The sequence below is a fragment of the Penicillium cinerascens genome (assembly GCF_028974065.1).
Source record: "Penicillium cinerascens strain IBT 15544 chromosome Unknown contig_5_segment0_segment0, whole genome shotgun sequence".
In the NCBI taxonomy this organism is placed as follows: Eukaryota; Fungi; Ascomycota; class Eurotiomycetes; order Eurotiales; family Aspergillaceae; genus Penicillium; species Penicillium cinerascens.
Genome location: NW_026695294.1, coordinates 2,860,358 through 2,886,895, shown reverse-complemented (window position 1 = coordinate 2,886,895; position 26,538 = coordinate 2,860,358). Strand labels below are relative to the sequence as shown.

The 26,538-nt window shown below is 50.9% G+C and overlaps 6 protein-coding genes across 6 annotated transcripts; 2 read left to right on the top strand and 4 right to left on the bottom strand.

The window, feature by feature from the left end:
• Positions 1 to 504: 504 nt before the first annotated feature.
• Positions 505 to 2,385, bottom strand: N7498_005553 (MFS transporter; the record flags this gene model as incomplete). The annotated part of the gene is made up of 2 exons (XM_058452615.1): positions 505 to 1,956; positions 2,017 to 2,385. 2 exons carry the CDS (start codon positions 2,383 to 2,385, stop codon positions 505 to 507), a joined length of 1,821 nt encoding a protein of 606 aa, XP_058309153.1.
• A 3,066-nt stretch (positions 2,386 to 5,451) lies between these two features.
• Positions 5,452 to 6,374, bottom strand: hhtA (histone H3). Its single transcript, XM_058452614.1, has 3 exons — positions 6,346 to 6,374; positions 6,094 to 6,201; positions 5,452 to 6,037 (listed from the first exon to the last, which is right to left on the bottom strand). The coding sequence occupies exons 1-3, from the start codon at positions 6,368 to 6,370 to the stop codon at positions 5,760 to 5,762; spliced, it is 411 nt and encodes a 136-aa protein (XP_058309152.1). The 5' UTR covers positions 6,371 to 6,374; the 3' UTR covers positions 5,452 to 5,759.
• A 631-nt stretch (positions 6,375 to 7,005) lies between these two features.
• Positions 7,006 to 7,704, top strand: N7498_005551 (histone H4). The gene is made up of 2 exons (XM_058452613.1): positions 7,006 to 7,097; positions 7,162 to 7,704. Exons 1-2 carry the CDS (start codon positions 7,088 to 7,090, stop codon positions 7,461 to 7,463), a joined length of 312 nt encoding a protein of 103 aa, XP_058309151.1. The 5' UTR covers positions 7,006 to 7,087; the 3' UTR covers positions 7,464 to 7,704.
• Positions 7,705 to 13,288: 5,584 nt separating this feature from the next.
• Positions 13,289 to 15,325, bottom strand: N7498_005550 (stress-regulated transcription factor RPN4; the record flags this gene model as incomplete). Its single annotated transcript, XM_058452612.1, has 1 exon — positions 13,289 to 15,325. One exon carries the CDS (start codon positions 15,323 to 15,325, stop codon positions 13,289 to 13,291), a length of 2,037 nt encoding a protein of 678 aa, XP_058309150.1.
• A 4,154-nt stretch (positions 15,326 to 19,479) lies between these two features.
• Positions 19,480 to 20,857, bottom strand: N7498_005549 (putative integral membrane protein Pth11-like; the record flags this gene model as incomplete). Its single annotated transcript, XM_058452611.1, has 6 exons — positions 19,480 to 19,972; positions 20,026 to 20,396; positions 20,446 to 20,513; positions 20,564 to 20,600; positions 20,650 to 20,669; positions 20,722 to 20,857. The coding sequence occupies 6 exons, from the start codon at positions 20,855 to 20,857 to the stop codon at positions 19,480 to 19,482; spliced, it is 1,125 nt and encodes a 374-aa protein (XP_058309149.1).
• Positions 20,858 to 24,693: 3,836 nt separating this feature from the next.
• On the top strand, positions 24,694 to 26,458 carry N7498_005548 (cytochrome P450; the record flags this gene model as incomplete). Its single annotated transcript, XM_058452610.1, has 5 exons — positions 24,694 to 24,925; positions 24,984 to 25,171; positions 25,223 to 25,347; positions 25,403 to 26,273; positions 26,327 to 26,458. 5 exons carry the CDS (start codon positions 24,694 to 24,696, stop codon positions 26,456 to 26,458), a joined length of 1,548 nt encoding a protein of 515 aa, XP_058309148.1.
• Between the last annotated feature and the right edge of the window lie 80 nt (positions 26,459 to 26,538).

Below are 26,538 nucleotides of genomic sequence, written 5' to 3'. Positions count from 1 at the left end.
TGCTCCGATGGTGGCGATAAGCACGAAAACAGCGATAAAACGGAAAGTATCTCCGGAACAAACAAGGGCGTCAAGAAATGGATATAACGTGAATGTATTGAAAAGAGAGTATAAACAGTCAATGAATGAACCGAAACTAATTTCCGATTAAAAATCAAACGGAGATACGAATCGCATAAGAAACTCGGCACTCGGATCGGGCGAATGCCGTGATTCGACTAAGCCTAACTCCGGCCTACCGAGATGTCTATCTACTTCCGAGAAGTATGAATTCGTGTTAAATAATGATCATTTCAATTATTTGAGCCATAACCAATACCGACTCCGGATCTATATGCAATGAGGCCAATAAATACATGAAGTCATCCCCACAGGGAGCAGGGTATAAAGATCAACAAAATGCGAACGGACAGTGATGCACCGCACGATGCAAAAACAGTGCGAATGATGGGTTAATAAGTACTATGATTATCGGAGGCGCGTGTATAGCGTTGGTTGTGTAGATTATTTGAAGGACTCGTGGGTGTTGACTCTATCAACGTCGTACGGGTTGCCTTCGTAGTTGGGTGTGCGGTGCGTTGTGCTCATCGAGGTGCGAGCCGACGTTGTCGAATGAGCACGGCTGCGGGTGCGCGCAGTCGTCGATGGTTCGTCAACAATGGAGTCGGACTCACTGGATACCGACCCATCTGGAGCAGGGGCTTCGGTGCGGTCGAACTTGACTTCCTCTTCCTCTTCGGGAGTGGCCTTGACCTGCTCCTGGATGTTCCGAATGAACTCCTCTGACTGGGCGGCGAACTTGCAGCGGGAACGGATTGCGGCACCGTACTTGTAAAATAGGAAGGGGAAGGGCACGCAGACGAGGGCCAAGAACGCGGGGATCGAGGAGGCCCAGTGGATACCCAGGTTCTGGTACATGTAGGAGGTGAACAGTGGGAAGGCGGCACCGAAGCAAGAACGCATGACTGAATTAGCGGCCAGGACAGAGGCGGCAAAGATGGTGTAGGCATCGATGAGATAGTTCATGATGCCGAGGAAGACTAGCACCATTCCGAATCCAAAGGGTACACCGGCCGCGATACTTGCCATGAAGTTGATGGAGGGGTAGTTGGTCCAAGCAAACCAAAACAAACCGACTGGAATTGCGATAGAAGCAATCAAGGTAGGTGGCAGACGGGCCTCGGGGGGTGCGAAACCGTCATGCTTGTCCTGGGTCTTGATATACCGCTTGTTGTCCCAGAGAGTGTAGATCACAGCAAGCAACATGCCAACCATGATACCCAAGAAAGCCAAGCCGCCGATACCCTGGCTCCAGCCACGTTGTTCCTGATAAACAATCGGGAAAGCGGCAAACATCATGTACAAGGTACCGTAAACGATAGCCATATACAGAGACAGCAGGAAGACAATGGGTTCGCGGAACAGAAGAATCCAGGGGCGAGACAAGGCGGTTTTGAACGAATCCTTGAGAGAAATCTTGCCCTGGTCAATTTCAACTTTGCTGCGGTAGACCTTGCCCGAAAGCTTGGAGAGCTTCTCAGCGCGGCGACGGAGAAGTACAGGCGCATAAGTCTCCGGGATCAGCAGAAAGCCCATGATCCAAACCGCTCCGGAAAAAGCGGCCAGGAAGCCCATAACCCATCTCCAGCCGGCGTTCATACCCAGAAAACCACCAATGATGGGACCAATCACCGGGCCTAAAAATGGCGCTGCAGCAAACAGGCTCATGGCGACACCACGCTGCTTGGCAGGGAACATATCAGCGATAACACCACCGGCGTTGGTGAGGGGCGAAGAGCCAAAGGCGCCGGCGAAGAAACGGAGGATGATCAGGGTCCAGGCATTCTGAGCACCTGCGGTGCCAGCATTGAATGCAGTGAGGGCGGCGTAGGTAGTGGCGAAGAGAACCTGACGACCGAACAGCTCACTCAAAGGAGCCCAAAGCAACGGACCGATCTGGAACATGTTAGTCATCGCCTTTTGAAAGCTTCACTTTGCGCCTCAGGAACAACTTACAGCAAAACCCAAGACAAAAAGCGACACGCCGAGCGTGGCCACTTCGTTTCCAATGCCGAATTGGCGTTCAATCTCTTCAACACCTCCAGTATAGGCTGAGGAGACCAGCGCCACAGCCAGTGTCGCAATAGCGACAAGCATCGTAAAGGACCACTTCTTCATTTCGCTGAAGTTCATGGGGTTGCGCGGGTCGTCAGGAATCCATGTCACGGCGTAGGGGTCGTCTTCTGTGCCGGAGCCGGGGTATGGGTAGTCGATGATTTCCTGAGTTACGACGCCCTGGTCAAAGACCAGACGGAAGTATGGAATCTTGGTGGGGGCAGAGTGCTCGATCTTTTCAGAACCATGCTTCTTGTCGTCGGCCGCCATGATGGGCGGAGCGTAGAGTATATAGACAGTCGACTCTTGTATTCAAACCGCGACAGGTGTCGACAGTGGAGGAAAGAGTGAAGAGCGCTCGTTGTGATGGGGACTCGAGACCCCAGAGTAGTCTGCTTGCGGGGTTGGCCGATGAGGGGAATAAAATATACCGGATTCAGAACGGGCTGGATGGCGTATGAGGGGCCGGGTGTAATTATGATTATGGAGGCAAATATGAATATTAAAATCCAAGTCAAGCTCAATTCCTGGCTATTGCCCCTTTTAATATGTGATCGGGATGAAAGCCAAGCACGTTATGGGGCCCTCGTGGCGCTTTTTTTTTTCTTGGTCATCCAGGATCCCAAGATCGGACGTACGCCGGTGTTAAGTATTAATAATTGGCATACACAAATTCTGCATATTTCTATGTACCAGCGCCAACGTAAAACACGGACTGTTGACCCGTCGTCCATGGGAAGGTGTCGTCGGGCTTGGGAGGGAAAAAAAATGGGGCGACGGACCCGATCCCGGTCTATAATTATTCAGACTCTGCACATCGAGGTCTAACCACCGAGATTTGGAAGATTCCGTCTTGTGAGAGCTCTTTCTATAAACCCGATCGCTTGAATTCATATCCTATTAGCCATAGGCGAGCAGGGGGGAAAATTCCAGGCAAAAAAATGACAGAACTATGATGAAAACGTCGATTTCGGAAATGGCACGTGAGCAGTTATGCCGCGCATAAAGCCACGAGGGTTTGTACACCGGATACTCGGCAAGTCCGTCATTGACATTCTGAAACACATCCTGCGGTCTACGAAACCGTCGCCAGCCTGATCAGAAAGAGTCACTCTATGCAGGAAACACACGGCGAAGCCTGGGATATTGATTGGTCTGATTTATAGTAGACTTAGTGATTCGCGCACTGCAGACATCGGATCGGTATGAGAAACTTGATGTATCCCAAGATTGCTCAGTTGCTTCGAAAGACGTATACTGAACTCGAGATGATCACGTCAGAACTCCAGAAGGTCACGTCAGAGCAAATTAAAGTCAAAGCTCCCCAGATTGATGCAAGGGCCACAGCCGTCTCCGAACCGTTACATGGCGGGTTGCCGGGTTTTACCTGCTTGGCTCCGAATCTCCGGCTTAGGCTGCAGCTTACTGCAGCAAAATTATAAATCATGCATGATTTTCCGTGGCTTTCCAGTGGGTCTTTTCCTTTCGGCGTGGTAATCGATCATCCTCGATCTTATGTCGATGCATTATACTGCATATTGTACTGTACTTATTTTAGCGTAGCCCCTTCATGATGTATCCCCCACCGACCGAACGCCCTAGAAGGCTCCCGCGATTATTAGGTGTCTCATCTTTCCCTTTTCTTTCCAGTGGACTTGCTCCTTGGTATTATATTTGAGAATGGATCGCGGAGTCGAGAGATCTGAATCGCGAACGCGGCCGATATATACTTCTGCGGCGGGGGTGGCCGCATGGACACAAAATACCAGCAGATTATATTGAACGTTGTTTTACCGTCCCAAAAATCACCTCAGAAGGCTCTAATCTTGTGAAGGCTGCTACATGCAGGTTTAGAGATCAATCATTCAAAGATTGGGCCGAGGATCAGAGGATATTGTCTCGAACAGACGCCCAAAATCTGGATGGTGGATGGGCGCCTGACCCCTAAGGCACGTAACAATCAAAGATCAGGAATCACTTCAAGTACATCCAGTTTATCCTAAGTATTGTATGACTCAGAGTGTAGATTAATTGACGTTACGCATCTTTCACATTGTCAGCAGACCTGAAAGTAATCCAGGCAGCCAACAACTTACAGTCAATCAGGAGACACGACGTGCCTCAACCCTCGATCAACAGATTCCTTTTGCCACCTGGATTTCCTTCACCCCGGACTACGCGCACAAAATATTTACGAATGCGCAACCAGACGGACAAATTCCTCAAACGTAAGCCCAAACACCGTATCTACACCGGCTAAAATCCCAAATTCGACACCCAAGTCTCGGATCAGGGACTATTCCGAATTCGCAGATCTGACCAAGGTTCGGCGACCGGAGCTGCCACAACCACAACCACGAAAGCGCCGGGGTGGCGAAGGGGCCGGGCCACAATCAACTTTTCGTCAGGGGGTGGTAAGGTCCCTTTTTGCCTCAGGCCATTGAGGCCATCGCTGATGCAGGGTCGTTCAGGTGGTGCCCCACTCGGTGGGCGCTGTTCATGAACTGCATGAAACTGAAGGTGGCATGATCTCGGTGGTAATGGGGGTTTATCGGTTCCAAACCGGTATTGAATGATTCCTTATAGGCAGTGGAATCACCCCATGTAGATTTATTCCCACGCCGACCACTGTAGCACAAAAGATCAGAGATTGAAAATCGAGTTCCCGTGTACATTTTCACTAAGAATGACGTCTAGCGACTGGGCCCAGATTCCGAGTCCCTGCAGCTGCAAGGTCCAAGCCACTGAGACCGATGCCCTGCTCAGTGAGTGTGATTGCCTTCGGTGATCCTGGCAGTATGAATGTCTGCATACTGAGACGGTCGTGAATCCACGGCTGCCTGGACATGCGTTCTCGTTGCGGTCGCGCGGCAGCGAGCGGCGGGCATGGGGAGGAACCCCTCGATACCGGTGTCGCGAGGGCAATGATCTTGAAACAGTGCCTGAAGATCAATGAAGCCTGTGCAGTATAACCTGTTTAGGGACTTGGATCCGGAGTTCTGCGTAGACTCTGAGGGCCACGGTTGGAGTGGATAAGGGGCGTCGGCGATTCCTGTATAGCCTCATGATTGCAGTGTCAGTTGTAGATACTGGTGCCACGCCGAGGAAATCGTATGATGATTTGTGGTCATGAGTGTCGCACTACGACCGAGTACACAGAAATCCATTGTAGATACGACGCGCTACAGGCACGCAACCTTCCAAGGCGAGCACCCGCACGCCGATGGCTAGGGATACGACACGACCACACGCAGTTAAACAAACACGACCGCGTCAAATCAAAACAACGCGCCCTAGTGGTTTGCAGTTTCTTTTTACGAAGATACGGGGAAGAAATGGGTTGAATCATAGAAGATCGCATTTCAGCGTCTATGTCATGAGATGGCGCGCGCTAAGGCGCCATGTTAATAACCTTTAATGTACACTCATGACTTCCATATCACCGGGGCCCCAGCGAAAAATGGCAAGTAGCATTGATCACGCGAGTGAAGAAAAAGCAAAATTCAGAAACAACCCGGTTCCGAGACCCATTTGATATTTGAAAGCAAACCCATCATGTTAATCGCCGATAGTCATGAAAAAAGCAGAAACCCCGTATCGCCATCCCGGAAGTGTCAAGAAAAACAACTGCCCATTAGAGAAATCTAAGAGCGCTCGCCACGGAGGCGGCGGGCCAGCTGGATGTCCTTGGACTGGATGGTGACACGCTTGGCGTGGATGGCGCACAGGTTGGTGTCCTCGAACAGGGAGACGAGGTAGGCCTCAACGGACTCCTGGAGAGCACCGATGGCGGAGGACTGGAAGCGGAGATCGGACTTGAAGTCCTGGGCGATCTCACGGACCAGACGCTGGAAGGGGAGCTTGCGGATCAGAAGCTCGGTGGACTTCTGGTAGCGACGGATCTCACGGAGAGCGACGGTACCTGGAGATGTTCATTAGAATGGATACAGGTGGTTGGTGGATAGGCTGATGACATACCGGGCTTGTAGCGGTGAGGCTTCTTGACACCTCCGGTGGAGGGGGCGGCCTTGCGGGCAGCCTTGGAGGCGAGCTGCTTACGGGGAGCCTTGCCACCAGTGGACTTACCTGAGAGGAAGTCAGCATCGTGTTGTTGTGGGTGGAGTGAGGCGCGTCACGCGTTGACGCGACCAGTCGAAGTGGAGGTGACCCGATCGGGAACCACCACCTCTCAAGGGAGCGACAGCGACAGTGAGGTGAAGAAGGACTTACGGGCAGTCTGCTTGGTACGGGCCATCTTTTCAAATTAAGATTCGATGGAATCTGATGAAGATTTGATGGAAAATGAAGTTTGGTGATAAAGGTGGTTGTCGATGGTGGATGGAGGAGGGAAGTTGGAAGTGGGTGGGGGATGGTATTTGTACTGGGAACGAGGGGTGGTGATCTGGCACTGAGCGGGACGGCGAATCAGATCAATGCCTTGCGGATCACCGAAAGTGCGCGCGCCGCTGCGTCTTTTGTTCCGGACACTTGATTGGCCCACCCCGAGTACCTAAGCGAGGATACATGCCCCGGCCAATCAGAGCCGAGGATCAGGCTTGTAGAATGCCATCCTGCCCTTTCTTTGATCTCCATTACTAGGGAGGCTGGGAGGCTGATCCGAAGGGTCTACGGCATTTGCCAGGTGAAGGGAATGCACTCCGATGGGGTTTCTGATCTTGATCATCATGGCAAGGGCCAACCCGAATCACGATCAGAATGCAACCGCGGCCCTGAGGCATCTCGGCCTGGGGCATCCGGCAGATCACGCCAGCCGGTCGGATCCTGCATTCCCATTGGCCGATCCACCCGTTAGCGTGTGATTCCAACTCCCCGCGCTTCCGTCGCCCTTTCATACAAATATCCTCTGCCCCATTCCCTCCTTGACTTTCCCCCTCAACCATCAATCGACGACAACTTTGACTTCAAGTCTTCTCCACTTTCTCCCAACTTTCAACCTTTAAATTCCATCAACATGTCTGGCCGTAAGTTGCTCAACGTTCTCATCTCTCCGTACGACGCGTCTTTTCTAACGCGTTCTCTCTTCAGGTGGAAAGGGTGGCAAGGGTCTCGGCAAGGGTGGCGCCAAGCGTCACCGCAAGATCTTGCGTGACAACATCCAGGGTATCACTAAGCCCGCTATCCGCCGTCTCGCTCGTCGTGGTGGTGTCAAGCGTATCTCCGCCATGATCTACGAGGAGACCCGTGGTGTCCTCAAGACCTTCCTCGAGGGTGTCATCCGTGACGCTGTCACCTACACTGAGCACGCCAAGCGCAAGACCGTCACCTCTCTCGACGTTGTCTACGCTCTCAAGCGCCAGGGCCGTACCCTCTACGGTTTCGGTGGTTAAGCGTTGTCTGTCTGTTCACTTTTTTTCCGGGCTTCACGGTATGATGGGACGTTGGGGTGTTCTCTGATTTTTTACAATCGTCATGGGTCTCTGGGTTTGCTTTTTTTACACGACTACCAATTTTTGCGTCCGCTGGGCCATCCTGTATCATAGCGGCCTTTTCCAATACGGCTGGCACCTAAACGGTGGGATCAAACTTGATCCGATACGAATACAATTACTCAAACATTCAAGAAATCCATCTTTTTTCTCGTGTAAAATGGTATTCTGTAATCTTCACGCGTTGTTGTGTTTCTCTGGTGCTGTTTACCTTCGCGTTTGACGCGTCTGGTTTCCTGGTGTCCGGGTCCACTCTGGCATGGTCAACCATCAACTTCTAGTAGTTAACTCCATATCGCAGAAATAATGAGATGTCTTCCCGTCCTTGATCTTCCCGTTTACTTCCTCGCTCTGTATCGTAGTCTGTAGTTGACTTTCGCCCCGTTTCCCGGTGTGCGTCTTGTGCGAATGAATCTGTAGTCTCGGCATGGCCATGGGCATGAACTTGTTGATTTTATCGCTTCTGCCTTATAATTCATTATTAAAACTTCAAATTACTGTTTTCTGGATCCGTATCATTGTGTATTGGCGGTTTGGCATGCATCAGTTGACCATTTATTAGTGACCATTGCTTTGGTTGGGAAGATGGTAGGGGTATGTAATGCGGATATATATTACTACTATTTAGAACACAACTTTCTTATTCAAAATCCCCTATATTTGTCAAAATCACGAAAGAATGCACCCAAAGATAGATGATAACCACATGTACTGAGCGACGTGTTTAAGAAAGTCGAAGTATCCAATATGTTGCGGTGGGAGGCGGTTGAATTGCAGCATCCGGGTTGAACCCCCTCGAGGGGTTCAACTGGGGTTCAACTTTTCTTGGCACCGCCGGGACAACCGTGCAGCCCACCGCCCACTCTTTACCTACACAGACCAAAGGGCGATCCAAATAAATAACAGCTGCTGTACTATACTACCAAGCGAGTTTATCTGCCATGCCCGGTCAACTTATCCACAGCGATAGTGGTGTTGTGTTCATGCCGACCGTACTGAACAGCACGGCTACCAGTGAACCATCCTGGCACAACACACAGCGCAGCGCAACGGACACCCAGTGACATACCGGCAGCCGGGATTTAACAGCACAGTGCCTCGAAGTGAATTCAGGACCATGTCAGCTGCACTAGAAATGTGTAAAATGTGCCTCTGCATGCACTCGACATCGTCACTGGCCCGGCTCTACAAAACACCACACCCAACTGATCTAATTCGACAAGGTTGACCTACACGTTCGAGATTAGCGTGCCACTGCAGTACTCACGAGGGAAACATGGGGAGCTAATCATGACTCGCTATCGCTCGAGACCCTTGACAAGACTCGGCACTCCGTGAACTCAGTACTTACGACACCCTCTCGAAGCCAGCAGATCGTGATCGAATAGGAATCTCATCCGGAAACCACTGAAAATAGCACAACGACCATACAAATTCACAATCACAATCACAATCACAGACACAGAAAGCCTGCCTGGGCCTAGAGGACGACGAAAATATCTACACACTCGAAGGTAAAAGAGTCGTGGGCCTACCAAGTTGCCCCCGTTTCCAGTGGCCAGCTGCTGCCTCCTATACCTATGATCGTATGGTGCCTCCACAGAAATATGGAACTAGTACGATACGTCTCTAGATATACCAAACAGACTGGCCGAAAGAGCCTGGGCCGAAGCAACATATCGAGGTCTCGCCATTTACTTGAATGGCTTCATCGACAATGGGTCCTCAAGCGACTACGCCCACTTTACTAACCTCCGTGAGATCCGGGCCACAATTTAGCATCCAGCTGATCTACTCCATATGCACGAATCTCCTTCGCCAGCGTCGACTTTCTCGAATTGCATCCGTTGACCGCGGCAACTCGAATGGTACCAGGTATACACAGGCCACGACGGGCGCCATACCAAGCCGTACGGGCAGACTGCCGTGTAACAGCAGCCTCAGCACCGGACATACCTGCTACCTCGTCACCCGATCACAGATGTTGACCGTGGGTACTTCATACTTCAAGAGTAACATTTCCGAGACCCATCCCACAGTACTAAGGAAACCTACATCCTCCACCGCACAGAATCGTATAAGAGCCTCACAAGTCTCCCCAAAGCAATTATCTTTCGAAGAGACACCAAATATTTCTTGAAAAAGTCCGCCAGGATGTTGCTCTCAAGATGAGTCATACATGAAACGCCCCGGTCATTCCAGGGCCCCTCAGGTGCGGTTCAAGGTTGGTGATCTGACCTCAGACCAACTCTCCAGGCCCATGAATGGTGATTTTCTCCGAGCGAACCGATCCACCGTTACTGACGGCCGACTGAAAGCCTACCATGACGGGTGAAGAGATGTTGCATTCCAACCCAGAAGGACACCGACAACGCGCGCGAACGTCAAAGTCAAGTGCTGGTCGCCATTTACACGTCAAACCCGAACAAGCAACACATAAGAGAACTGAACCACCGCGCAAACAAAAAGTATGAAAGAATGGAACAAGCCCGCTGTCAGCAGATGATGAACATGACTGCCAGGCAGCAGCAACTAAGCCAGGTCACCAATACACGGAGTACCAACTCTAATGGAACTCCGTTACCACAATAAACGAACCGGATACGGGACTGGTTCGCTCCTCGTACGATGAGATTTCCGTTAGAAAATCTAACGATATTGGCTTCATCGGATCCAAACCGCCGTGAACTGTGGCCTACGAAACAGCCTGCAGTCAAGGTACCTTCGACACAGCGGAGTCTGTCGTCTCACAAGAGAACATCTTGCCGGCTTTACTACACCACGGCCTAAAGCTTGCACTAAGATCAGGTGACGCTGATGTAGCCTGGACCCTACGTGTTAGCGGTGTACGCATCGTCCGCCAAACACCACTGCACATATTGGACGTACCAGCAAACTTTCAGACCATGCTCTCCGAAACCCTGAAACAGCATGGCTAGACACCAAATACACCGGGTGGTTACGGAGCTACCCTGCTACCCAAGATTACAACCAATCCCTCACTCCTACGCTGGTTCCTCGCCAACGGCGCGAATCCGAATCTCGGCGCGCAGAGGTTCAACTGTGATCGGAACAGCGACTCCGATCCCTCATTATGTGCCGTGCTCGAGGCGGCTGCTACGCACGGTAGCGTGGAAGTAGTGCAGATGCTCCTCGACACAGGCGCAGAGATAAAAAACGGAGTGCCATTACATTACGCTGCAGGCGCATATCCACTCGGTGCAAGTACACGCGAAGTTGCAAGAAAGGAATTTGACATGGGCCGGATACCAGTAATGCCATTGCATTAATAGTGCAACATGGTGCAGATGTGAATCAGAGGGGAGACTCTGTGCTCGTGAAGCATCATGCGATTATGTACGCAGGTATGGCGAAGGCTGTGGAGAGAGTGCGGTGGCTTCTTGAACATGGAGCTGATCCGGAGGCGAGGGGGGATTGGGGTAGTGCGGCGGACCACGCGGCTGCTATGAGGAGTGAGTAGATGAAGAGGGCTGTCGAGGAGAGCATTCGGATTGAGAGGAGTGTTCATGGACTCGCGGGAAAGTTGCTTGTTTTTTGGACGAGCCCGAGTGCTGGGTAGGGTATTATGGTTTGATGGGTTATGGGGTGACTACAGAATTGTGTTTGATAGCTATTTACATGCAGAGCAAGATCTCATATTTCTTCATTTCGTTTGGCGCTCTGGAGGAAGCACATTACTATAGTACCGTGCCATAGGTTGAGAAGTTAATAGGACGGGCAGTTCTGCCATCTCGGATCCGTCCAGATCAAGAGCCTTCATTTCCGTATTTTGATATCAACCGGTCTCAAACAAGTATTCTAAAAACACGTATATCAAGCCTCAACAAAACTGTAGGTTATACATACAACCCAACCTCCTAAAAATAGACCGTTACACCACACCACTACCCACATTATACAGTAAAACAAAGGCCCCACCAAGGCTTACGAGCGCTAAACTGAAAACGGTAAATAGTTCGTCGCTGAGTCACCCGCGCACCGCCACATACATAATCAAACATACAACATACAGCAGCCCCATAAAAACAGTTATCGATAAGGCCGCCCTCCGTAAAGGCCATACCAAAAGGGTTCCACCGCCGATCACAAGCCACACACTTCACGATATCCACAGTGGACCCCGTTGTATGACACCCTCATTTTAAAGGCCTGACATACTACCGTCCAACCGTTCGTTGCAACTTTGTCCTTCTTCGAGCCTCGGTTTCCGTTTTGCTTCATTTTCTAGCTAATTCACTATCTAGCTAATAGGATCGCATTCAGACCGAGAACGGGTCCCGTTCCACACCAGTTATCGCGTCTCATTATTGCGGCTGCGTATCTTGGAGTACATCTTCCCGTCTAAGGAAATTCAATTGCATATCTTTTTGGTCATCCGTTATCTACAAATGCACAGGAAAGCAAGATTCATTCAATCCAAGGAAAGTCATTCTCCCATTCTTCCCAGTTATGCCCAATTGAAATGAGTTCAAGATGATTTCATAGGACTGAACACCAGGCCTAACCTGCTCCTAGGTTCCCTCCTGACCTATGTAGTAACCGGGGAAGGGGCCCCCCGCATGCTCCATTTGGACACGAGCCAAAATCGGCGGATGACGAACGCTTGATGGGGCTTCATATGGGGTGCAAGCCATGCCCCACTTGTGGGGGGCATCCCTTCCCGTTTCAGGAGGTAGCAGGGGTAGCTACAGTGCAGGTTCATTCGGGGGCCGTAGTGGAGATCGATTGGAGGGGGGGAGGATGGAGAGAGAGCGGAGTTGGGTGTTTTGGGTTCTCGTGCCGCTGGCCGCGGGCGCGCTAGCGAGGTGATCTGTGCAGGTGGATTTGTCCCATTGTATCTTTGCGGTGGATAGGGTGTTTCAAGTAGATCTCAAAGTACGTATTTTGGCCCGAGTACCTTGTTTACATATATAGATGTACATTGGACAAGGCTTCGCGTTGGATAGAAAGCTGGAGTGGAGTATTACCCCCAGAATGGACCCCTCGCCGTGGGTAGATAGATTTACTGTGTTACCCGTGCTACGAGAAAAGAAACAAAGTTGCCAGTTGAAGTTGAAGTTGAAGTTGAAGTATTCACTAATTGTATAAGCTATACTCTCCGTAGTCCATAATGTACATTATTTTTTGTCCATACTATACAAGCAAGACTGTAATTGGAGCACAAAAAACCCATGTACAATACCACCGCCCGAAAACAACACCAAGAGCCAATGCAGAAGGGAATCGCGAATCGCATGCAAAAAGACATAATCACGTCAAATCGTACAGGGTTTGATAATAATACATCGAAAATGGGGTTCGTAACAGACATGAAAAGTTGCAAAGGGAAAGAAACACAAAAGACAGGCCGTACGTGTGAATACCTGCCTTGTTTTTTTTTAGTGTTTCAAGACATCATAGAAATGTGCCAGGATCAAAAATTGCGCCAAGGGCCGCACACGTCAAGGTAGGGGGAGCATCCCTACGGAGCGCAATCCTCGTCATTGCATTGAGATCGACGACGTACGGACGACGTACAGTCGACGTCATTGACGTCAGTGGGCGTGTGCGCTGACGAATCACGGTTGGGAACCGAGCCGGGGTCGCGAGTCCCACCTGAGTGGGTCTCGGGATGCGGATTGGAGACGAATCGGGTATGACGTCACCGCCATACTGATCGCGATCATTTCGAGCTCTCACTTCGAGCTCTCATTTCGAGCTCTCCGTTAGCCACGGCGACGCTGCTTGCCGGGCCAGTCCACTTCGGGATGGACAACGCGCATATGACGTGTAAGGGCATCGTTGCGGCTAAAGGTTTTCTCTTCGGTACACAGATGGCACCGGACCTTAAGCTTCCGTGCATTGTGGATCGTGTCTTCGTGGCGGGTCAAATCGTAGGGCCGCGAGAAGATCGAATTGCACGGCTTGCCAGTAGACGGGTTGATGCGCTCGCACTTATGAGGGCCGGCCTGAGAGTTGCGCAGCGAAGTATCGCGGGTAATCAAGTGACCGCCAGGAGTAGTCTGGCGGTGGGCCTCGCGTTTGTGGCGCTGAAGCTTCGAAGGAGACTCGAATCGGAGGCTGCAGCCGTGGTAGGTGCAAGTGTAGGTACCGGCATCTGATGAGGTATTGCTCGGGCGAGTAATACCCTCGGAAACAGGCAGCTTCGCGTGTGCGTGAGGAGTCATATCCGTAGAGGAATGCCCGCTGGATTCGTATTGAGGTAGCGACGCAGGGAACTCAGCCTGTTGCATCATCGGCTGTCGCTGAGTCTGCTGAGGGTATCCGAACTGGGGCTGCTGCGCCGTAGCGTACTGGGCAGGGAATGCATCCATTGAGGTCATGTTCTGCGGAAGGCGCATCGAGCCGGAGCTTTCGCGGCGCAGACCGAGAGCATCACCCAAGTTGAAGTCTCCCTGGCCCGGGGTGAAGAGAGGAGGCATGGCAGCATCATCATTCTCGTTGAAATCCAAGACGGCGTCCTTGGGGGACATGGTCTTGATTTCACCCGGGTTGCCAGAGGGCATGCCCATGCCATTCTGACTCATGCCGTTCTGACCCATGGGGACACTGGTGGCCATCTGGGACTGGAGAGTAGGACCATTCATATCACCCGCGAACGGAGAAGTCGCACGGAAGGGAGAATGATCGCGCTTCATGCTGCCCAGAGGGGATCCAGAACGAGAAGTCAAGTGGCCCTGGTTAGCAGCATTGAGTCGGTCGGCGATGACATTGCGCGGGGTCAGAAGGTTCTGGTTCATCGGCTTGGTAATTTGAGGAGCTGCCATGATGGTGGGGTTGTACAGCTCGTCCTGGTAGATATCGGAAATGGTGCGGTTCAGCTTGGGGATGCCGATCATGCCACCGTTGCCGTTGGCGTATTCTGCATCAAAGCGTAAGTAATCGTCCATCCATCGGTCAACGTCAAGAGATCGGTTCTCACCATTGGTCATCTTCGACTCGTCGATCTCCTCCAGGCTGTTCTGCGGGGTGACCGGGGAGTTATGACTCAGGGTAGAAACCGACGGAGCCAGGGAGTACTCGCTCTGCTGCTGCTGCGAAGGGGAAGACTGGGACTTCTGTTGCTGATCCAAGATGGCCTTTCTCATAGCAGACTCGGCTTCGGCGTGACTACCATCGTGGTGCGATGGATCGTAGTTCTGGAAGGGAGCAGCCAAGAAAGAGCTCTGGATCGGCGTCTGTGAAGGCGTGGGCAGCGGCTTGGAGTTGCTGGCGGATCGTCGGTGAGCGTTGACGTTGGGCGAGACCGGGTGACCGGAAGGAGCAGACCGCGAGGACGCTGAACCAGGCGAGGGCTTCTGAGGGAATGGGATGCGTGCAGGGCTCAGCAGTTGCAGGTTGCCGTCCCAACCCTGGTTGCTGGCGATGGGATGTTGGGCCAACATGGACGTATAGTACTGCTGGTATTGCGGGAGAAACTGCTGCGAAGGCGAGGCGGAGCCTTGGATGTCAAAAGACGGGTTGTAGGAGGAAGCAGGGGTCATCGAAGGAGCCCCGAAAGACTGACTGTCCGCCTGGGGGTAGGGAATCGAGAAGGTCGGGGAAGAGAAGGCGGGAGAGGAAGGCGCGGAAGACGGCGGAGAGGCGAACTGTGGTTGGTAATGGAAAGGTGACTCCAGAGAAGATTGCTGATATTGCAAAGAGTTCTCGTCAAAGCCCGGAGGGTATTGATCGTCTTGTATGATGATGTCCTCTGAGTTGTATGGATCGGTGATGAGATCCTTACGTGGATACATAAGCATAATGGTATCACGTATAGGACGTCAGAGGGTGGATAAAGAAGTGTTGCCACCGGGGGGAGGCAAGCTTTTATAGGAGCGGCTCAGTTTCCGAGAAATCCGTGGGCGATTGTGGCCGTGCCAACCGGTGGTCTGGGAAAAACCCTGAAGTCTGGATCGAAGTTTGAGAAGAATCTGGAAACCTCGAGAGGCTCGTGACGAATCGAATGGTTGATGGTGAACTTTAATGGACCGGTAGGGTCGATAGTCTGGTTCTGAAGGATGACTCGATCGGAGGTGGGATGAGTCGGAGAGAAAGATGTGAGGTGATTATCAATAATGATCAAGAGTCTATAAAGTAACGGAGCGCTATGGAAGGGAATGGGGGGCTTTCTAAGATATAAGTACTAATGACGTCTTAAGCGCCAATCGGCGAACCCGCAAAAATCCCATTTATTTCATGGCATTTTCCGTAACGTAACGTTCCTTATCAGGCACTAGCGTGTATTCGTACTCGACCGAAATAATACCGCGCGAATACGACCGGTCTCGGGCCCGCTTTTTTTCATGATCGCCATACTTCCCTCCAGCCCTTGCTCTCCGGTGGATTGGTGGCTTTCGTTCGGGGCCAGCCACGGCCCACTGCTTTGTATCCTCAGGTAATGTTATTGGGCTGAAGATAAAAAGATGTGCATTGCTGAACGCACGAAACAAAAAACAGTGCTGCCTTCCCGAGGAGTCATATGTCTCGCTACAAAGGCTCGGATGCCGTCGCTTAGAAACACTAGCTTGAAAAAACTCTGCGTGGAGCATGAACATGCTTCGGCCAAATCTAGGACTAGCTCTCGATCGCCCATTTTTAGCCTGTAGGGCTGCTGTGCCACACCTTGTTGGTGAACCCGTGACCCGGCCCACATTCCGCCGTCGGGCCTTTCTGCCGAGGTCCCTTTCTACGTACATCTACGTACGGTGCAGCACATACTAGCCACGACGCACGACTGCGCCACCATCCCAGCACATTTGGGCTGCCGCATTCCTCTGAGGAAGCTGTTTCTGGCAGGTGGTTGTGAAAACGTCGGACAGCACGGAGTGATCTGTATCCGACATACCGTCACGTGTGGGTTCGCTTACAGAGGCCAAGCCCTCCCAAGTCTCTCTATCTCCAGATGCGAACGACCAAACCGTGGTCAGCGACCCCGTGACTCCCTCCAGTCATACCATATGGTCAGCTGACTCGGTCGGCTCCGTTACTAGTAGATAGCGCGATCGAAGACAATGGTGAGACAACTTCGGCTAGGAGACCCTGAATCTATCCTAGGTCCGGGGTTTTTGGTCACACGGCCATGGGCTGACGGTGTCTTCCCTCGGTTGCTTTGTTGCTATTGATTACGGTATGACTATACACCCGTGTGAATAAAAAAAAAAATAAGAAAATAAGAAAATAAGAAAATAAGAAGCGTATAAAATACAAGGAACGGGAAACTGGAAACAACAGCATTGACATACCGTTGGGAAGCCACCAAAAAAATCTGCCCGACCTCTGCTCGGACAACTGACTGCGTGAACTAAGATTTGTGACTAGCACCCACTAGCGTGGGACCTTGAGTGCTGAACAACACGAGGTCCGAGTAACACGGGGGATTGTGGGTTACGGCTACCTAGCGTACATGGTCTGCATGGTCGGTGTTGTCGTGACAGATCGGGTGAATAGGCGCATCTCAGGTTTCGGGAGGTCCGAGAGCCGACCGGAGATATCCCACATCTCGTCCGAAATGTCCTGCACTGACTTGGGAAAGACCATTTGTAATACGACCGGTAATCATAGTCACCAGACACAGGGCCAAGGATGTCCAACAAAGACGATTCTACTGTGTTCTGGATAAGGCAGGCTCGGCTTAAGGATACCGAACTGGGTCCGGGGTGCCGTGCGAACCGAAGAGTCTGGACCCTCTTAACGCCGAACACCCTAGGAAAGTAGTTCGGGATTCCAGACAGCTTGGCATTTCGCGACCGAGTGTTATTCTTGGACAGAAAACGTGGTCGCGTCCGGGGAAGTGGCAATTCTCTACACAGACCCCCCACCGCGGAGACACTGTCTTGGTACACCCGACGAACAAACCACGTATTGCGTATTGCCTAAAATGGGCATCGGATATGCCCAAGACGACCTTCTTATTTGGGAAGTAGACACATGGTCAGAATCAGCTCACGTCTGTACGTGGCACGCGAGCCCCTGCAGCAGCAGAGGGAAAAAATTTTCATCAGTCAGCACCTTAATCGGGGCTAAGGGTGCCGCGAGCCCTGCCAGATTTTCCTGCACGATCAGAATTAGAACAGGCTAATGCGGCAGAGATTTTTTCCATTGCAAATTATTGGCCGAGAAGGGTTTGTACAGCACTGCCACACGCTCGGTACGGCCGATTACGCCGCTAAGGAAATGTGACGGTCGCACTAAAGGCTTCTGGAATCCTTCCCAGAAGCCCCTAGTGCCGAGCTGCCGGAGGATGGAATGTACTCCGTTGAGGAAATTTTTTCAAACTTTCCTCAACATTCCGTGTTACATCTGGCGTGCGTAATCTACGACTCGTGTTGGATGAACGCTAGGCTCACTGTGCTCCGTTCTACCTTTGGCATTCCCGACTCCACCCGGACTCGTGGTGATCCGTGCAATACGCCAGGGCTGAGGTATATTTCTAATGTTTTTGTAAACAATCCTTGGGGTGACTCTTGTTGAGAAATCCTCGTTGACTCATATTTTTGGAAACCCGGAGATGCATTCTGGAACATGATCGACATGAGTCTCAGCAAGGGATGTTGAATACCGGCGTGGTTGCCTACCATGTGTACTGTCTATCACGATTGAAACACGGCCAGAGTTGGTCCTACGGTACGAGCGAGACAGCCTCGTTTCGGAGTTCGACGCTGTTTTCGGAGACTCGAGGATTACCATACGGCGGAATCCCCAGCCGGCTTGCGTGTCTCTGATCATCTGAAACTTGATTGGAGCCAACTCGAAACTAGCTCACCCCAATCACGCCCAGATATCCCGGTATCCTGGATACCTCCAAATCGCTAATGTCTGATAGGATTAGACTCGGGTAGATCTGTGTGGCGTGCGAGACTCGTCGGCTAATCCACATCCACTTTTATCCGGCCTGCAACGTGTTAACAGCTGTAGCTGAAAATCGACGTGCAGGCTGCAGTCTATGTCTGAACCATGGGGAGCTGAGCGTATGCTTGGCAGTTGGGGGGTTTTTTGGCGAGATTGACGACGAGTCCGAGCTCGTGAGTTCAAAACGTGTTGTGTTTCATTTCTGTACAGGTCTTGAATGATGTCCGAGGCTCCACCGGGGCCGGCAGTCGATCCATGGTAGAAGAGCCTCATCTGGGGACCCATATGCCTAAAGACACATTGCAAGAGAACAGCTATGATGAATTGCTGCTAGATGTTATCGATCTTGGTCAGTGGATGCAGCTCACGGTACTGGAATAACTGTAGGCATTAGCATGCAATGACCTAGAGACTTACCAATTGTCTCTTTTTGTATGACGCCGGTGAGGGCGGGAAGCCAGGCCGACCACCGAGGTGCGGAATATTTGGCTAGAGAAGCGCGCAACTTAGGATTCGAGAGCTGACATACGAGTGAAGCGCTTGCTGCAGTTGTTGGGCCAATCTCCTCGTATCGGCCATTGATGCTAGAGGAGCTCTCCAGGCATGCGAGGTGTGGTAAAGATCGTCGACATCTGGTTTGAGGCTCGGCGAAAAAATTGTCCCTTGTTGTTGGAGACAACGGATCTTAATAAGCGAGAGGAATGAGAGGAGATGAGTTCAGCGCAGGGTGGTGATGTGACGACTGGGCTTTTGATCGGGAAGTCGTCCGTGGGTAGAGCAGGCAGGGTCAGAACTTTCCATGAAAGCATGACTCAATCCTCAGAGACATCTGCTATGCGAGACACTCCTGACTCCATCACCACAACGCAGACAGTAGAGCTTCAAGTACTTAGCCACGCACGCATATAATAACTAAATTTCAAAGACATTGTCCCACCAAGTGTTTTTGCATATAAGGGAATAAGATTGATACAACGAGCGTGTATATAACCGGGTATCCCAGCACTTTAACAAAAACGAAAGAAAAGGTATCTCGAAAAGAACCGAAACCCCAATATGGAAAAGATTACCTCAAAAAGCCCCTAGTCAACTGACGAGCCCGCTCGCCAGACGAATCCAAGGGCTCAGTCGACTCGATCGTAGTCTCGATCTCCGTCTGCGTGAAGATCTTACCGTCAGGGACGATGATGCGCTCCTCGCTGGAGTTATCTGCCATGGTACCAATCCGAGTTCCCGTAGTAATATCCCCATTTTCATTCATAGTACCCATGGTAATATTGGCGGGGTCCGTGACCTTCGCGAAGCCGGATCCGTAGCGTCGGGCAGCACCGGTGCTGGACCAGGGGCCGTAGTATTTCCTTCCGCTGCTGTACTCCCCAATGAAGCGGGGCATGAAGCGTGAGGCGATGGCTTTGAAGGATGGGATGGAGGCCGCGAGGATACCGACATTGGTTTCAATTACGGACCAGTACATCGCACCGCTGATGGCGTAGGTAAAGTCTGAAGAGCTGAGCATCGCGGGGATGTAGGTGATTCGGATGATGGAGGAGACGCAGGCACTAGAGGGTTGTTTGTTAGGTATGGAAGTGTGGACGGGGATTGAGGAGCTTACAAGAGACCCAGGCAGAGAATGAAGCCAAGGGCGATCTTTTGCTTGTGAGGCATCTGGAGCTTGAAGATGACTCGTACAGGGAGAGTGTAGGTCAGGAGATCCGTCAAAATGTTGAGAGCGGCGTTGGCGAGGTAGAAAATGTTAATGTTGACGCATTTTCCGGGGCCAGTGCCGGTCCAGGCCATCCTGATGGGCTGGCACTGGAAGGCTGCGACGAGAACGAAGGAGGTGGCTTGACAGATGATGACGCCCATCATCACATAGAATATGCGGGTGAGGACACGGTCTCCCAGTCTGGTGTAGAACCACAAGGCAGATGTCTTGACGAAGCCCAGACAAGCCAGGTAGAGCATCGAACTCAGCCAGACGGCCTATGGAAGGTCAATATAGAGGAAATGGATGTAAAGAAGGGTCTCGTACAAATGAATAGTCCATAAGCTTGGACTTATCGGTATACTTGTAGTGTTGGCCAAGTCCGTTTTGAACCGCTTTACGTCGTCACATCCATGTCCGTGAAGTGCAGAGACAGGACACTTACCGGCAATAGTGGCAGCAATGAATGCCCACGCCAAAAGCTGTCTCTGTTAGTTGATGCTGGATAGATTGAAAGAAGTGCTGTCTTACACAAGCCGCAATGATGAGATCTACAGATCCTGATTAGCATAGTTTTCCTAAGGAGTATAGGTGATAGCTTACAGTCGTCAAGACCCATCTTGCCGAGCACGTACATGCGTGCAAAGAGTCGCAGAGACAAGACAATAAACGTCAGGATGGCAAATGCAATACAAATGCCTATCACGACGGGGCCTTGGGAACCATGATCGCCCGCCATGGTGAAGAAAACGAATGAATGTGCGAATGCAAATCAAGTCAATGACCCTGTCGAATTGGTTGCATGGAACATGCTCTCTCGTCTTTAGAAAAGGTGTCACCAGGACAAAAACAAAAGACAGCAGGCATCAAAAACATACAACAACTGAAGGAAAACGGGGAGATAAAACCGAGAACAAAAACACGAGCGCAAGTGCCACCGTTCATATTTATCACGAGCCCACAGGCCTCTGGGGACCTCTCACAATGGTCCGCATAGGCTAGTGAGGAATTGGTACATGTTCCTAGTATCTTCCAGATCCACAGTACCCCGATAGCTTCGGTAACGGCTGAACCGCAGTGGGGATAGAAAGGATGTGCAAGGCCCTGCCCGAAGAAGGCAAAAGAGGCCAGGTCTCATAGTAAAGCAAATCAGCCGTACCAATGTCCAGTCGCTCTCGCAGTCGAGGAGAAAAGTGCTGGTGGAGACAGCGAAGCATCAGACCTGATTTGCCATCCAGACGCGGATGATTTAGCCCAGATCCCCGAGCTGTGCAGACTGCGACGCCGGACCCGTCCTTGTCCAAGAGCTGTCCGGAAATCTTGTTTGAAAAACCTCCACAAAAAGCGTCTGGATTGGTTCACAGACCCGAGTAGGCCATGGCTGCAGGGGTTGATTCAACGTCTCGTGTTTGTGTCGATCACGTATTGAGTCCAGGGTCAAGTTGTGTGCCTCAAGATCATACTACGGAGGACTCCATAAATGGCATCGAGGAACACGAGCCCAGGGGGTTAGACTACGCTACTTTGCTACTAGTCACCGATGTACGATGTCCATCTCGATTTCGGCGCGATCGCATCGAAGGGAAACCAAAAAAAAAGCAAGTACAACGGTGCATGCGTGGGTCTCGGGTTATCAAACCGAAAACGAATGTGCCGATCTGCCCTGCGTGTACTTATTTTCATCTTTTTATCTCGATGGGAATCTGGGAGAGACGATGATCTTAATTATATGTGCAACGAAGTAGGAAACAGCCTTTCGAACCACGCGGCACTAAACTTCAAGTGACAGGACGCCGCGACGAGTTTAAAGTCTGTGCCAAAATAATTGGGGCCCTTAGACTTCGCCCCCCAAACGGGGATAACCAACTTCTGACCGGGGAAAATAAGATCGTCGCTCCGGCGTTTCAGCCCAGAAGCCCAGATTCCTCGCGATGTGCCGAGGAGAGTTTTCCAGTTTTGCTCGTGCTAACATGTAACTAAAAACCACTCGATCTGCAGCAGGACCCATATCCTCCTTCCGAGCCGTCCAGAGCGGGTGGCGCGGGTCGTTCTTTTGTTCCATTCAGCTGCGTGCCTCTAAGCGAAATTGGCCGTGCGAAATCTCGTTGATCTCAGCTTGGTCAATGCTAACCGTGATGGAATCGATAGACTGGTCCACAGCCTTTTGGCACCCGGAGATTTACCGGCCTATCCACCGCCTGAGAGAATGCTCACCGGCTACTTCCTAAACGTTTTGTACCAGAGAGAGCAGATACACGGAGCTCCCCGGCCAGCGATCGGCATGATCTACCCCGAAAAAGAAGGCACAACGGCTGACTACGAATCTTGGAATCTGTTTAACTAACCAAGAAACACTACGGACTCCGTGCCATAGAGACGGGCTACATAAGTGAGCCCGATGGTTTACCTGGACTATGCATTCATTGCACAAGAACAACCGCTCAGGAAGTGATCAGTAGTGCCGGCTAGTCTTGAACACCCCCCATTGAATCCAATGGCATCAAGGCAACAAGGATATCAGTGGAGAATACCGCTCGACAGAATTAGCTTTCCACCAGAGGCCCAAATCCCATCCAAGAGCCTTGGCTGGCATTAGGATTATATAGGAACGGGTTCCCGAGCTCGTGGTCGGCAAACGTGTCATTTCCCCAGGGCTCAATTGATATCATTTCATTTATCAAGAACGCGTTTGTGGATAGCTCACATCATGAGCGGTTCCAGGTGGATTTCAATATCGCTCAACCCTGCAGTTTCACTCGCGTGGAGCCACGGCAACGTCAAGCTCGGCCAAGCCCCACAAAGTGCCCCGTTCTGATACTTGGTCTATTCCTGAATATGGAGAAGGTTCCCTGACGTTTAGTTGCTCAATCAGGGAAAAAACGGACTTTTAAACGAAGCCCGCGACTGATCGTCATGCCGATCTACGCCACGGACATTGGTTGGACTCTCTGACAGCTCGGGATTCCCCACTCGTCTCCCACAGAGCCGATCACTACCTACATAGGGGGCGGTAAGTCTGCTAACACGCTAGTGCCGCGTCACCTAACCAAAACAACCTACTATCTTTTTTTACCAATATCTCAATCAATATGCGTTCTTTTGGAACAGAAATTAGTGGAAATCGCGCGCGAAATGCAGAGCTTTCACCTACTACGCGTTCTGCTATATTATACGCGCTTGAATTAGGTGTATCACCTTCTAAAATCGCGCAAGACCATTATGTGTCTCGCTATACGGTCTACAACACTAAAGCTCGCTTCCAACAACATGGTTTAATTAAATCAAAGCCTAGAATTGGTCGCCCACCAAAATTTAGCGCTCAAACTAAGCGCTATATCTTTCGTTTAGCTCGCAAACACCCTCGGTGGAGCTACAAAGCTATTATCGCAAATACCCCTAATTCCCCATCACGATCGACTATACGAAAGATTCTAAAGCACTACGGTCTTAAGAAATGGAAGTCAAAAAAGCGCATTCCACTAAAGCCTGAGACTGCGCAAAAAAGACGCGAATTTTGTCGTGAATGGGCTAGTTTTAATCGATGGGAAGACCTTATTTTTTCCGACGAATGTTCGGTCCAACGTGGATCGAATTCACCTGTTCAATTTATCTTTCGATTCCAAAACGAGGCCTTCCGAGCTGATTTTATCAACTTAGAAAGCCATGGACAAGATATTTCGCAAATGATTTGGGGTGGAATTTGGATTGGCGGCCGATCAAAATTAGTTATTATGGAGCGCGACCTAGATGCTCCACGAAACGGATACTCCGCTATTTCATATACCGACGCGCTTAACGAAGCTCTAGCTCTAATCTATGAGCCTAGAATTATGTTTCAGCAAGACAACGCGGGAATTCATACCGCTTATCATACTCAAGAGTGGTTTCAAAATCGAGGTATCTACGTTATTGAATGGCCGCCGCACTCGCCTGATTTAAACCCAATTGAGGTCGTCTGGGCACTTTTAAAAAAAGAGCTATTTAATCGATACCCTAGAATAGCGAATGGGCGACGTCGACAGGTTGATTGGGAGTATTTTCGGGCAGCATTGATTGATTTATGGAACTATATCGATCAAGCTAGTATTGATAGCCTAATTCGGTCAATGCCGCGTAGGATTGAGGCTGTGCGGGCTGTGCGAGGTTGGTATACACGATATTAGTCTTAAAAAAAATGGCAGGCTTTTCTGTATAAGATATATTAAAAAATATAAACAATTTTATTAAATTTTGGTTAAAATATATATATTTAGTTATACTGGGTTAATTACATAAATAGTGGGGAATCTCGGGTGTTAGCAGACTTATTACCTATGAGTGTACTCGACTCGAGGACTCCGATGTCTTACATTACCCGTGGACGTGCACATCGCTACTCCGATCTCGAGTCGCAAGCCGCACACTAGAGTGGACGACCGTATGGGGTTCAATCCGAGTGGGATAGCAAAGTGGATGTACGAGCCCGGAATAGCCCTGACCAATGGCCTCTTGCCTCTTACCATTCATTAATTGCGTTGGATATTTTTGAGTCTTTTGTCCCGCCATCCGGGGTGTTCGTTCTCTAAACAAAGCGTCATGGGCTTCGCTGAGAATGCACTGTCACTGGTGACGGTCACCAATGTTTTCCTCGGTCTCGTCGCCTATGTTGTCTTCAAATTTGTCTCTCAGATTGTTCACTACCGTTTCTTTCACCCGCTTAAGGCTTTTCCCGGTCCTTTCTGGGCATCAGTGACTCGCCTTTGGATAGCGAAGCAGAACCTGCAGGAAACGGAGTACTTGACCGCGCATGAGCTGTCCAAGAAATATGGTAATATCCGGTTGCTAATCGGTATTTTAAGAGACTTCTCTAACTTGTACGTTAATAGGCCCCGTCGTTCGCATTACCCCAACTTTGTTGCTGGTCAGCGACCACTCCAAGCTCCCCGAAGTCTATCACCGCAATGCCGATAAGACCGGCCACTACATCACCGGTAGCTTCGGCGAGAACGAGTCTTTGTTCAACATGAGATCCCACAAGCAGCACGCCTTGTTCAGGAAACACATTGCTGGTCCCGTAGGTATCGCATCGTATAGTCCGGACTAAACAAGCTGACTCGCATTACAGTACAGCTTCACCAACATCAGGAAGATGGAGCTGCTGATTGATGCGCGCATCCGCGAATGGAGCAACAAGCTCGACCAGGCCTTTGTCAAGACCGGCGAGCCCTTTGACTTTGCCTGGTGGGCAGTGTAAATCTACACAACCCCCCACTACCCGATTTCAACATACTAAACATAGCACCAGGTACATGGCATACGATATCATCAGTGAAATCGGCTTCGGCCGCCCCTTTGGCTTCATCGAAAAAGGCGAAGACATCGGCGGTCTAATCCAAGGCTTCCATGACGGCCTTCCAGCATTCGGCCTCCTCGCCCGCCTCCACCCCTTCACCTCATGGATGAAAACAACCTTCATGAAGAAATACCTCGTCGCAACACCCCAAGACGACTCAGGCATAGGAGTCCTCATGCGGTTCCTCGACCGCCTGATCAAAGAGCGTCTCGAAGACATCCAATCCGGCAACAAGATCGAGCAAACCGACCTCTTACAAACCTTCCTCGAAGCTCGCACCGACGAAGGCAAGCCCCTAGACCTGGAATACATTCGTGCAGAGGTCCTACTCGTCCTTCTCGCAGGCGCAGATACCACCGGGACCGCATTCCAGGCCATGATCCATTTCCTGCTTACGCACCCGGAAGCTTACGATCGCATGATGGAGGAAATCGACTCCGCTTCGCGCAAGGGCCTCATCTCCGAGATGCCCCAGTACGACGAGGTCCTCGAGCACCTACCCTTCTTCGTCGGCTGCGTAAAGGAGACTATGCGGCTCTGCCCGTCTGCACCGAACATCTTCCCCCGGTATGTTTCCGAGCCGGGACTCGAGCTGTTCGGCAAATTTGCCCCTGCTGGCACGGAGATCTCGTGTAATCCCTACCTGGTGCACCGGGACCCGACTCTGTACGGCGAGGATGCGGAGGAGTTTAAGCCGGAGCGCTGGTTGGACGTGGAAAAGGCAAAGTTGTACAATAAATACAATATGGCGTTTGGGTATGGCTCGCGCGTGTGTCTTGGTCGGGATATTGCTATGATGGAGTTGTTTAAGGGTCCTTTGCAGGTAAGATTCACATTTGTTGGATTTCAGAGCTTGGATTGCTAACTTGAAACTAGTTCTTCCGATGCTATAAGCCTGAGCCTGTTAAGGGTAAACCTGAGCCGAAGTTCGTTGTTAAGGGTGGTGTTGGTTACTGGCGTGATGTGTGGCTGACTATCTCCAAGAGACCGGAGGTCAAGGCTCAGTAGATGCTGCGAGCGTAAGCTGTGCTTCATTTATAACCTTGGGTTTAGATATACCACTTTTCACATCTCTGCGTACCTGGCCC